At 44.9% G+C, this 13,816-nt stretch overlaps 1 protein-coding gene across 1 annotated transcript in view; it reads right to left on the bottom strand.

The window, feature by feature from the left end:
• Phf20 (PHD finger protein 20) overlaps nt 1-13,816 on the bottom strand; it is a gene marked incomplete at its 3' end in the record, with an annotated part of 110,630 nt that overhangs the window by 75,625 nt on the left and 21,189 nt on the right. The window contains exon 2 of the mRNA XM_031373273.1: nt 13,139-13,253. Coding sequence (XP_031229133.1) covers nt 13,139-13,221 — 83 coding nt within the window. The remainder of the gene's footprint in view (nt 1-13,138; nt 13,254-13,816) is intronic.

Genomic DNA, 13,816 nt, shown 5'->3' with positions numbered 1-13,816 from the left:
CACCTTTGAGCCCCGTACTATGGAGGCAGAGGCAGGGGGATATCTTGAGTTCTGAGACAGCCAAGGACATACAGAAAAACTCTGCCTTGAAAAAACAAAAAGTTAGGCCGGGAGGTGGTGGTGCACACCTGTAATCCCAGCACTTGGGAGGCAGAGGCAGGTGGATTTCTGAGTTTGAGGCCAGCCTGATCTACAGAGTGAGTTCCAGGACAGCCAGGGCTACACAGAGAAACCCTGTCTCGAGAAACCAAAAAAAAGAAAGAAAGAAAGAAAAAAAAGGTGGGGAGGGACTGGAGAGATGGCTCGACAGTTAAGAGCACTGAATGCTCTTCCAGAGGTCCTGAGTCCAATTCCTAACAACCACATGGTAGCTCACAACCATCTATAACGGGATCTGATGCCCTCTTCTGGTGTGTCTGAAGACAGCTGTAGCATGCATGCATACATACACACACACACACACACACACACACACACACACACACACACACACACACAAAATGACAGAGAGAGAAAGAGAGAAGGGGGGTGGTGGTATGTAATGGACATTTTTTTAAAAAATGAGGTATAAACCACACACCAAAACACGATCAGTGGAAAGAATCCTAAAAGAAGGCAGGAGCTAGAGAGATGTCTCAATGGTTAATGGTTAAAAGCATCATCTGCTCTCCCGGAGGACCCAGATCCAATTCTCAGAACCCACAACAAGGCTTGTAACATTCTGTAACTCCAATTCCAATAGATCTGATACCTTCTTCTGGCTTCTATGGTGAGCAGCAGGCACAGACACACATGCAAGAAAAACATCCATACATATAAAATAAAAAATTAAAAGAAAGAAAGAAAGAGAGAGAGAGAGACACCAAGCAGTAGATGAGATGGCTCAGTGGGTAAGCGCACTTGCCAGAACAAGCCTGCACATTTCAGTTTGATCCCTGGAATCCAGGTAAAATGCCAGATGTGATAGGAGGCATCTATAAGCCCAGATCTCCTATGGAAGGTGGGAAGTGGAGACAGAACTGCCCATAGCTCTCGGGCCAGCTTGTCTGCAGCATGCAGAGACCTCGTTCCAACACTATAGGAGAAAACAGACTACTCAGACATCCGTAATCTGTTCTGACCTCCACATGCACATTGTGACATGTATACACAGACACACACAGACACACAATAAAGAAAAAGGAAACCAAAAATAAAGGACATTACAAATCAGATTTTTTAATTCTTTGTATGTGGAACAGAAACTATGAGCACTTAACTAGAAATACAGAAGCTGGGCAATGGTGGCAAATGCCTTTAATTTCAGTGCTTGGGAGGCAGAGGCAGGTGGATTTCTGAGTTTTAGGCCAGCCTGGTCTACAGAGTGAGTTCCAAGACAGCCAGGACTACACAGAGAAACCCTGTCTCGAAAAACCAAAAAAAAAAAAAAAAGAAGAAGAAGAAGAAGAAAGAAATCCAGTAGGGAGAAGTGGCAGAAGGATCTGAAGGATCTAGAAGGCAGCAGACAGAAGCTACTTCACTGTGCTCACTGCAAGAACAGGGAAGGCCAGCCTGCTGCTTGGGACAGATGGTACACTGCTGACAGATGACAGGAAGAAGGCAGGAGCATCAAGCAGATCAGGCACTCTCTATTCCACTCAGCATCCTGACTAGGAAACCGAAGCCTGTCATCTTAGTCAGCTTGTCTGCACAAGTCTGGAGTGAGTCGGTAGGCAGTTACTCTCTATAGAGACGTGCCCAGAAACAATAGCTCCAGAATTAGAATCACTTTTGAGTTTTGTTTTTTTTGAAACAGGGTCTTGTTAGCCAGCGTAGATATTACTGTGTAACCCAAGCTGGCACTGAATTTTGACAATCCTCCTGCCTAAAGTCCTAACACTGGGATTTCAGGAGTAACTCACCACATTCAGCTTAGTATTTGTTGCTGTTTTATTTCCACTGCAAGCCACTGAATCTGTTTCTTGCATGCCAGCTAAGGGCTCTGTCACTAAGCTACACCCCCATCCACTAGCTATTTGGTCATGCTTCATTGTGTTTGAGACTGTGTCTCATACATAGGCCAGGATTGTGTCTTGGGTATTAGGATTGCAAGTGCATTTGTATACACTCCAAGCCAAATGTATTCCTTTAATCCCAGCATTTGGGAGGCAGAGATAGAAGGATCTCAGTGAACTTAAGGCCAGCACCACCACCCCACGACTACCATCCCCACCCCAAAGAAATAAAAATCCAAATTATATTATTTCTTTGGGACCTTAAATTTTGAAAACAAATCTCTCCTGGGTGATTTACAAATCAATCTGTATGAGGCCCTCAGGAGCACTGCTGTCAAGCCAAGCTAAGTGAGTCTTACACCCAACAGTGAGAGTTCTTGTCTTTCAAGTCACTCAATTCCAAATAGGCCTTTTTTAAATTTATGTCTTTATTTCAGTGCTAGAGATTGAAACCAGGGCCTGTACGCCCTAAGTATGTGTTCTACTGCTGAGCTGTATGCTTGTCTCCAATGCACAGACGAGCATCTCTGGAGAGAACTAAGTAAGATAGCCCATATAAAACCACTGGGGACAATAAGCCTTATACTTGTCACAACAAATCTGCAAGATGTTCGTTGTCACTACTGTTTATCTAAGGTGAGGGAGAACCAAGCCTCAGCATAAGCAGCACAGACTAAATAAATGGAAGCAACAGGAAGCACCCACGCACATTCCTGCTCTGAGGGCTCCTCTGGGTGCTGTCCTGTCAAACAGACAGAAAAATAGGATTAAGCTAGTGGTGCACGCCTTCAATCCCAGCACTCGGGAGGCAGAGGCAGGCAGGTTTCTGAGTTGGAGGCCAGCCTAGACCACAGAGGGGAGTTCTAAGACAGCATAGCCAGGGCTCACAAAGAAATCCTGCCTTGAAAAAAAGGAAGGAAGAAAAGGAACAAAGGAGGGAGGAAGGGAGGGAGGGAGGAAGGAAGGAAGGAAGGAATAAAAAAATGAGTAACCATTTCTATGACTCCCACCTTTTTTCTTCCTATGCAAGTAGCAGCATATCTAGAAAACACAGCTGGCAGATGAATGCCTTGGAAACATAATTTGCCTCTGAAGTCAGACCAACAGAGGTTCAAATCCCAGCTCTACCACTTACTTACTCACACTATAATTTGGGGAAGAAATTTTCACCTCTGTGATTCTTGTTTACTCCCTCATCTATTTTTAAAAGATGTATTTTTTTTTATGCATATGTGTTTATACTAGTGTATGACACTTCAGTGCTGGTGCCCAGAGGCTAGAATGGTATCAGATGTCCTTAAACAAGAATTACAAGCAGTTGTGAGCTACTTGAAGTGCATGCTGGGAACCAAACTCAGATCCTCTAGAAAACCAGCAAGTACAAAGCCACTGATCAAACTTAGCCATCTTTCCAGCCCCCTTAACTCATCTCTAAGGAGCAAAGAAGGGCCAGTGAGGGGACTAAGTGGGCTAAGGGGACTTGCTCCCAAATTCAAGACCGGAGTTTGGTCCCCAGGATACACATGGTAGACATTTAGAAATGACTCCTGGGGCTGGAGAGATGGCGCAGAGGATAAGAGCACTGACTGCTCTTCCGAAGGTCCTGAGCTCAAATCCCAGCAACCACATGGTGGCTCACAACCACCCATAATGAGGTCTGATGTCTTCTTCTGGTGCATCTGAAGATAGCTACAGTGTACTTAAATATAACAATAAATAAATCTTTGGACAAGAGCGAGCGCGAACTGAGTGAGTAGGGTCCACCGGAAAGAGAGGGGTGTAGTGGAGCGAGCGGGGCTGACCGGAGCAAGCAGAGGTCCTAAAGTCAATTCCCAACAACCAGATGAAGGCTCACACTATCTGTACAGCTATGGTGTACATTAAATAAATAAATAAATAAATATAATAATAAATCAAAACAGCAAACAACACCTTAGCTTGCTGAGAAATTGTATTAAAAATAAGCTAATTCTGCAATATTAGAATCAGTGCCGGGTGGGGTGGTGCATGCCTTTAATCCGAGTCCAGCCTGGTCTACAGAGTGAGTTCCAAGACAGCCAGAGCTATACAGAGAAACCCTGTCTCGAAAACCAAAGAAAAAAAAAAAAAAGAATCAGTATGAATTAGGGGATAGCTAGATAGTAGAGCATTTTCTAGTAAGTACTCCAGACCCTGCAAACCATCTCCAGCACTGGGGAAAGGTATGCTTTTTCTCTGGCCTAAGGGCTCCCATGGGGCTTGTGCCCAGGATGAACAAGGCTAAGCTCTGAGATGTCAGTGAGCATAGCAGATAGGTTCCAGTGCAGGCGACTTGAAAACACACCTATCGCTGGGCGGTGGTGGCACACGCCTTTAATCCCAGCACTTGGGAGGCAGAAGCAGGCTGACTTCTGAGTTTGAGGCCAGCCTGGTCTACAGAGTAAGTTCCAGGACAGCCGGGACTACACAGAGAAACCCTGTCTCGAAAAACCAAAAAAAAAAAAAAAAAAAAAAAAAAAAAAAAAAAAAAAAAAAAAGAAAACACACCTATCGAATTCTCATCTTCTGGCTACTAACTGACCCAGCCACAGTCATGAATCCAAGGGTCCCTCTGATCCAGCACAGCTCTCCCTAGCTGCTGGTAGGTAGTCGTCAAATGAACAGAAGATGCAAGACTTATTATGGAAGAGGAGATACTTCTGGTGGTAAATTTGTTTTGGAAACTTCCTATCTACTCAGGCAAAACAATCTGCTAAAAAAGTTACAGGAAGCCATTGTTTTAGACTAACTTGCTACTACATGAGGTCTCAACACCCTGACATACTCATCAAAATGGAATCGCTCACAGGAAAGTTTCAGGTCACCAAGCTGGATCTAAGAAACAAGACTGGGATGGTAAAAGGTTCCCACACAGGCCAATCAATTTCAACTGGGATAGTGAAGTTCTAAAATCCTAAAAGAGAGATCTTAAGATGAGGGACCTTGTCATGAACCAGCTATGGCTCACACCTTTAATCCTTGCACTCAAAAGGCAGAAGCCAGCAGATCCTATAAATTCTAGGCCATCCATGGCTATACAAACAACAAAAAAGTTTAAAGTAAATTTATAATTTCTTCCTTCCTTTCTTTCTTTCTTTCTTTCTTTATTTCTGTACAGGTGACTAAACCAATGGCTCAGGCATTCTAGGCAAAATCTCCACCACTGAGCCCTCTTCTGCCTTCTTTTGGTTTGGTCTGGTGATTATTGTTGTTTTGAGAAAGGGTCTTGCTAAGTAGTCCAGGCTGCCTTGAGCTACCTGTATAGTCTGATGGTTTTGAACTCCCAACTTCCCACTTTGGCCTCCAGAAGAGCTTGTTATGTGAAATGTTCCTGGGGAAAAAAAGGTGGAAGTGCTACCAAGAGTCTATGCGTCAAAACTACTAGGTTGTCAGGTTGTCTTACAGTAGTTCAGCACTGTAATCCCAGCGGGTGGGAAACTGAGTGGGGAGGGGGACTAGCCTAGTCCAGGTTGGGTGGCATAGGAAGAAAGGAGAAAACAAATAAACAAAAGACTATGTACCGGTTTGAATCTGCTTGGCCTAAAGAGTGGCAACGTTAGGAGATGTGGCCTTGTTGGAAGAAGTGTGTCATGGTAGGTGTGGGCTTTGAGACCCTCCCCCTAGCCACATGGAAAACAGTGAGGTCCTGGCTTCCTTTGGATGAAGATGTAGAACTCTGAGCTCCTCCAGCACCGTGCCTGCCTGGATGCTGCCATGTTCCTGCCTTGATGATAATGGACTGAACCTCTGAGCCTGTAAGGCAGCCCCAATTAAATGTTGTCCTATAAGAGTTGCCTTGGTCATAGTGTCCTTTCACAGCAATGGAAACCCTAAGGCAAACTATAACTTAAGACACCCCCAACCCCACATATACACATGTGGCCTGGCAGTAGTGGCACTCAGGAGGCAGAGGCAGGTGGACCTCTGAGTTCAAGACCAGCCTGGCCTACAGAATGAGTTCTAAGCTATAGACAGGGCTACACCCCCATGGGGGTAGGGGGTGCACAGGGAGAGAGACACCCCCTAAACAAAAAAAAGGCCTATGGACTGAGAACCAAAGATTGAAAGCAATCAGCTAATGAAGAGGTGAGCCTTCCATCCTAGAGCACACTTTGTCTCGATGGGAGAAACACTGAGATGAGATGCTCACAGCATAACCAGTTCTACCTACAAAGCATTCAGAAACTATGGATTTGCATCAACAAATGCTCAGGCCAGTGAGGATGCATTTTTTTTTTTGCTTTGTTTTGTTTTTTGTTTTTTGAGAATGCATTCTTACACATATGTCAAAAAGTAAAAATCCAACCTAGAAAGCTGGCCACATATGCTACCAAGCCTGACAACCTAAATTCAATCTCTGGAACCCACATTATAGGAGGTGAGAACTGACTCCTATAAATTGTCCTCTGACCTCTCTGCACATGTTCACACACACAAGATAAACAAAAATGCAAAAAATGAAATATAATAACAATAATAAAAACTGCTATGTGTGGTGGCATACGCCTTTCATCCCAGCCCTTGGGGGACAGAGACCTGTAGATCTGTGAGTTCCAGGATAGTCAGAACTCCAGTGGGATCTTATTTCTAAAACAGTACCAGCAAACACAACCCCACCACCAGAAGCAGGAAAATCACAGTGAGTTGGAGACTAGCTTACACTAGAGTGCAAGTACACTAGTCTTCAAACTACAGTAATAATTACGGTTCTATTTCTTTGATATAAAAATGGGACACTAGGGTGTGGTCCTATCTAATCCATGGAACAATCTCATGGAAACATGAGACTAGGGAGGTAAAGCAATTTAACCAAGGAAACTCAGCTAGTAATGAGAGCATTTTAGACCTGAACCCAGAGCACCTCGCTATAAACTACATCCATTTCTTACTGTTTCAGATGGGGTTTTAAACACTGTAGTAAGCCACAATCTAAAGTTTACAGACTGGCCGGGCAGTGGTGGTGCACGCCTTTAATCCTAGCACTTGAGGCAGAGGCAGGCGGATTTCTGAGTTCTAGGCCAGCCTGGGTCTACAGAGTGAGTTCCGGGACAGCCAGGACTACACAGAGAAACCTAGTTCTGGAAAAGACAAAAGAAAAAAAGTTTACAAACTGGCCTACAGACTTGCTATTTACTTTTGAAAGGGCAATCAAGTCCGTAAACTTATCTGGGCATGAAGCCAGGACTTTAAGTCATCTCCCTCACACAAAGAATCCATCCAACCATCTGACACCAGGGACAAGATATTGCCCCCCCCCCCCATACAGTCTGTTTGTGCCCAATGAAGCTTTGTGTTCAAGGAAGCTTTACTCCTGGCTCCCTTCTGCCCTTTCCTGAGACCTTACACCGTATCTCTTGAGACAAAAAAGAACATAGTCCACTAAAAGACCACTCCAGCCACCAATGGCCCCTTTGTCTCCTAAACAAGACCCAAACCAAGCAGGAGAGCATTTTATTCATTGCCTGGTATAAAGTTTGCTAAAATAAAAACAAATAAGTGGGACTGGGGCTAAGCAGTGGTGACTCACACCTTTAATCCCAGCATTTGAAAGACAGAGGCAGGTGGATCTCTGTGAGTTTAAGGCCAACTTAGTCTACAAATTGAGTTCTGAAACAGTCAGGGCCATGGAAAAACCCTGTTTCAAAAAAAACAAAAACACAAATGATGATGGTGGTGGTGGCAGAGATGAGGAAGAAAAATAAATAAATAAATAAATAAATAAATAAATATGAAAGACGGGATTTGCTCAGTTGGTAAAGTGCTTGCCTAATAGGCACAAAGCTCCAGGTTAGACTCTCCAAGTGGCATAAACCAGGCTTGATTGCATGCTTATAATCCCAGCACTTAGATGGAAACATGAGAATCAGAAACTCAAGACTAGCCAGCTACACAGTGAGACCTGTTGCAATAAAAATAACAATAATAACTTAAAAAAATAAAAATAAGAATAAAAAATAAATAAAAATAATAACTTAAAATTTAAAGAGAAACAGAAGGCCAGCAGGTGACTCAGTAGGTAGAAGAGCCGCTGCCGTGCCTGATAACTGAGATTAATCTCTGGAACCCACAGAGAGAGAGAGAGAGAGAGAGAGAGAGAGAGAGAGAGAGAGAGAGAGGAAGGAACGACTTCTGAGAGTTGTCCTCTGACAAACAGAGGCATGATCAATCAATAATAAACAAACAAACATGTGTAATTTTTAAAGGCCGGCAAGATGGCTGGTCACCTTAAGGAGACTGCAGCCAGGCCTGATGGTCAGAGTTCAATTCAGAGCCCACATAAAGATAAAAGGAGGGAACTAACTCCCCAAACTGCCCTCTCATTTCTACACACCCCCATGACACGAATGTGCATGCACACACATACAATCTATAATAATAAATCAAATGTAATGAAGAAAAAAGGAAAGAAGATAAAGGAGGAAAAAAAATTAAAATGGCACACACCTGTAATCATAGTACTCAGGAGTCTTGAGGCAGGAGGACACAAGGTACAGGCCACAGAGAGCTACATAGTTGGACGGATCTCAAAGCTAAGATCCTGGGCTGAGAGATGCCTCCATGGATAAGAGCACTCATTTCTCCTGAAGAAAACCCAGGTTCATTTCCCAGCACAAACTGCAACTCACAACTCAATGTACCTCCATTTCTAGGGGATACAACCCCTCTTCTGTTTTGTTGTTCTTGGTTTTGTTTTGTTTTTTTTTCAAGACAGGGAGGGTTTCTCTGTGTTGCCCTGGCTGTCCTGGAACTCACTCTGTAGACCAGGCTGTCCTCAAACTCAGAAATCTGCCTGTCTCTGCCTCCCAAGTGCTGGGATTAAAGGCATTCACCACCACCTGGCCTTAAAACAACTCTTGACTTCCACAGGTTCCTGTACACACGTGTAGCACATATATACTCTAGCACACACATGTAAACATAAAAATGAGAGTCTGCTTGACAGGTAAGAGCACTGGCTGTTCTTCTAGAAGACCTGGGAACTCCCAGACCACACAGGGGCTCGCGACTGTCTCTAACTCCAGTTCCAGGGAATCCCACTCCCTCTTCTGACCTCTGTGGGCACCAGGCACATATGAGGTACAGAAACAGATGTGGGACGGTGAAAAGCAGTCTGCGTTTTGGTCGAGCGAGTCTTAACTTCCGGAGACCCAGTGAAAGATTCCACAAGGGAAGGTACAATGGACACATCCCCAGACACAGATGGCTGATTCTGATTCCTTAAGTCCTCCAACTCCATTAGCCTATGCTATCTATCGAGTAGACAATTCCTCAAACTCCCAGCATTATGGCTGGACTCCACCCACATAGTCATCTGACCAGAGCCAGGTATGCCCCGCCCCACAGACAGGTAGCCCAGCCCACCATATAATGGGTGGTTTGCCCCTCCCCTTTGTTCTTTCTCTGTCTCTCCTTCTCTCTCTTCCCTCTTAGCCTCTTATCTTTACTTTTTCCTCCTCCCTTCCCTTTCTCCCCACGTGGCCACTGCCAGCCTCTACTTTCCTATCTCTTCTCTCTCCTTTCTATAATAAAACATCTTACCACCATGCATTGCCTCCTTTCAACTAAACGCACCCATGCCATGAGACCAGACCACGCCCGAACCACTGGGCAGCCGCTTCCTTTCCCTGTCCCCTCTCTCCCTTTGGTCCCAGAGTGGACTGAGCTGCTCTGGGGCCCCCAATTCGTTCTCAGCTCCTCCGTGGTGTCTAGCGTCGCCTGAGATTCCCAAAGGGCTAGAACCTGTGTCCTTGGCCTCCGTGAGGACCAAGGACCACCCCTCAGCTGTTCCCCCAGCCCCCACCCCGCCCTCCAGGGACTGGGATACAAACGCCCATCAGGGAGAGCAGGATCCTCTGCCCAGAGCTGCCCAGAGTACCGGATGTGGGTCATCCTCTCCAATCTCTTTCATTCTCCCACCGCCTGGCGGCGCCTGGTGCCCTGTGAAGCGGCCAGCAGATAGACATGCAGGCAAGAAAACTCATATACACGCCGGGTGGTGGTGGCACACTTGGGAGGCAGAGGCAGGTGGAGTCCAGCCTGGTTTACAGAGTGAGTTCCAGGGCAGCCAGGGCTATACAGAGAAATTTTGTCTCAAAAACAAACAAACAAACAAACAAGCAAGCAAAAAACACTTATAAAACAATACCTTTACATTTTTAAAAATATATATTTTCTTAAAGATTTATTTTATGTATATGAGTACATTGTAGCTGTCTTCAGTCACATCAGAAGAGGGCATCATATCTCATTACAGATGGTTGTGAGTCACCAACATGGTTCCTGGGAATTGAGCTCAGGACCTCTGGAAGAGCAGTCAGTGCTCTTAACCACTGAACCATCTCTCCAGCCCATATGTATATATAAAATTTGGTTGTTGTTGTTTTGTTTTTGTTTTTTCGAGACAGGGTTTCTCTGTGTATCCCTGGCTGTCCTGGAACTCACTCTGTAGACCAGGCTGGCCTCGAACCCAGAAATCCGCCTGCCTCTGCCTCCAAGTGCTGGGATTAAAAGCGTGCACCACCACCGCCCGGATAATATATTTTTTTAAAATAACAAATCCCAGAATCCAGAAGGCTGAAGCAGGAGAATAAGACCTTGATTCTTTTTAAAGCAAATTAAACAAAAATGTATTTACTGGTTCTGATTAATAAATTATTCTTTTTTTTTAAAGATGTATTTATTTATTTTACCTGAGTACACTGTAGCTGTCTTCAGACACACCAGAAGAGGGCATCAGAGCTCACTACAGATGGCTGTGAGCCACCATGTATTTTCTGGGAATTGAGCTCAGGACCTCTGGAAGAGCAGTTGGTGCTCTTAACTGCTGAACCATCTGACATTTTCTTGATGAATAATTAATGTGGGAAGATCCAGCCCACTTTGGCCATACCATCCTGGGGCAAGTGGTCCTAGGGCATGTCAGAGAACAAACTGAGCAAGCCTCTAGGACCAAGCCGGTGAGCAGCACTCCTCCATGGCCTCTACTTCATCAGTTCCTGATTCCAGGTCCCTGCCTTAATCAAGTTACACCTCGGCTTCCCCTCAGGGATGAACTATGATCCAGACTTGTAAGCCTTTCCCTTCCTGCATTGTTTTTGGTCATGTTTATCACAGAAGAGAAGGCAAACTCAAACAAAACAGGCTGGAAATGTAGAAAGGACAACTGTCTAAAGTGCACAAAGCCCTGGGTTCAATCCACTTCACCTTGGAGCCCAAGAGGGGTGCAGGGAGAACAGACTGACAAGTCTAGATAAGTGCTTCCTATGCAAACACGAGGACCTGCAACTGAATCCCTGGCATTCATGGAGAAGCTGGGCACAGTGCCCTTCACCTGGGAAGGGGAAAGAGACAGGCCCGTCATGGCACCTCCCTGGCCAGCCAAAACAGCAAGTTCCAGGTTCAGTGAGTGACAGTCTTAAAAATTATGGTAAAGTGATACAGAGAAATCCATTTTATGTTGCCTTCCACATGCATACACAGGGAAATGACCACCATACATGCATACATAGGCAAATGCAGTTGAAAACAAGCACATACATGCATACACTGCCACACACACATACAAATACACAAATAACTGAAACCAATATAGGAAGTAATTATAGGTAATGCAAACAACCTAAAAAGTGTCCACTATCAGTAATTCTGTCCACAACCAGTACAAATATAACCAAACTACATTTTCTTTATTTCTGAGGTGGTAGGGACTGATCTCAGGGCCTAGCCCATGCCAGATAACATTCTACCACTAACTCACTTTCTGGTTCGGTGTCTTGATTCCTAATGGCACAGTTTTCTGCCCAATAGCATTTCCCAGTCCTCGCCCTACACCCCAGAACCAGTCAATCTATTCTGAGAGAACTATCACAAAGGTTAAGCTCTTCCTTAGAAAAATTCAAAAGTTTTGTGTTCTGAAACCTCTAACTGTGTTTTCAGCACCAAGAATCAAATTCTAGGATGTCCACAGATTTCTCTTCTTCTTTTTAGGCAAGGTCTCATGTATCCATAGCAGGCCTCATATTCACTTATGTAGCAGATTGAGATAACATAACCTTAAACCTCTGATACACCTGCCTCTCTCTCTCCAAACGTTGGTTGGTTTATCCAGAGCTGGGAATCCAACCCAGGGCTTTGTGCATGCTAAATAAACACTCTACCAATGGAGCCTGAACTTCCGATGGCTAGTTGATCTTCTGGGGGTCAGGAATTCACTCTGCAGGTTATGATGGTCTAGAACTCACCATGCCATGCTCCAGTTCTCAGTAACCCCCCACCTTAGCCTACTGGCTGGTCACAGTACAAATCTGTGTCACCACACCCAGTTATGTTTAGTTTTTGAGATTAAAGGCGGTGGTGGCACACACCTTTAATCCCAGCACTTGGGAGGCAGAGGCAGGCAAATTTCAGAGTTCGAGGCCAGCCTGGTCTACAGAGTGAGTTCCAGGACAGCCAGGGCTACACAGAGAAACCCTGTCTCGAAAAACCAAAAAAAAAAAAGAAAAGAAAAGAAAGAGAGAGACTGTTCTCCAAATATTCAATATATGACTCTTGAATAATCCCTTGATGCCAACATTACCAGTGACTCTGACCACATTCACAGCAATGTTTAAAGTATCTGACAGGCAGAGAACAAAAGGCAACCATAGAGGCAGGGATCAGTAATCCCAGGATTTAGGAGGCTGGTCTATGAGTTCAAGGTCAGCCTCAGTTACCAGAAACCTTGTCACACAAAACAAACAAAATTCAGCAATGCAGGAAAATCCTCGGCTTTTTAATCTGATCTCTATGAAGAGCAACCCTGGGGAATAACAACTCTTAGCCACCCTACACCACATCCAGAAAGCAGGAGGGCTGTGCCCATCCAGCCCCTCATCTCCATCCTAAGCAGGCTGCTCGTTCTTCTTTCTGTCAGGCAAGAGTGAGAAAGCTTTCCTTTCCCATGGCAACTCCTGCTCTGCTTTCCCATAACTCCCTCATCAAACAGGAGAGGAGGGAACAAGTGTGACCCAGGGATGCCGATACCACAGCCGAAGCTGGAAACACAACAGCAACACCCCATCTTATCAACCCTGGTGAGACTCCCTCCCTAATGTGCTTTAAATAGGAGGAAAAAAATATAAAAGTACCAGTTTTTTAAACGGTCCCGAGCTTCCAACTGGGCTCCCACTTCAAAGCTGATTCCTCGTCTGTTAGGTGGGTGCTTGGTCATTTTCAGTCATCAACGGGGCTGCTTTTATTCTCCTGAAAAAGCCAATTAAATATTCATGAAACCTGGGAAAGTCTGCCCAGGGTGTAGCATCACCACCACACATTAAAAAACCAAGCAGGCATTATTCAAAACACCCGGCTCCATGATCCTGTCAGCGCCCTGTCTGCTGCCTCTCTTCCTATCAGGTGTCCCCCACTAACAGTACCCCTCAACCTTGCCACAGCCTGGGTGATCTCTGAAAGTGTGGAGGACCCTCTTAGCAAGGTTTTCCAAGGCTCATCTATGAAGTGCATCCTTCAGACCTCCCAAAAGAGCTGTTCTTGGGGTTAACTCCAACCACTCAACACAGTCAACAACTATCTGTTCAGAGACGCAGTTCTCACCCTCAAGGAACTTCCGATTCTAACACAGCCAATGATCAGAGGTCAGCTCAAAATGCAATTGCTATAAAATATAAGTGCTAGAAAGGAAACAAATAGAAGCTGAGGTAGTAGGTAAGAATGTAGTGCCAGCTACACGGATGGCAGAGACTCCTGAGCCCAGGGGGTGAGTGCCAATTCTGAAAATCAAAGCAAGACCAAAAAAAAAAAAAAAA

Source organism: Mastomys coucha, unplaced genomic scaffold, assembly GCF_008632895.1.
Source record: "Mastomys coucha isolate ucsf_1 unplaced genomic scaffold, UCSF_Mcou_1 pScaffold15, whole genome shotgun sequence".
NCBI classification, from domain to species: domain Eukaryota; kingdom Metazoa; phylum Chordata; class Mammalia; order Rodentia; family Muridae; genus Mastomys; species Mastomys coucha.
Note: the sequence above shows the minus strand (reverse complement) of the source record. Positions and strands in the feature narration are given on the sequence as shown.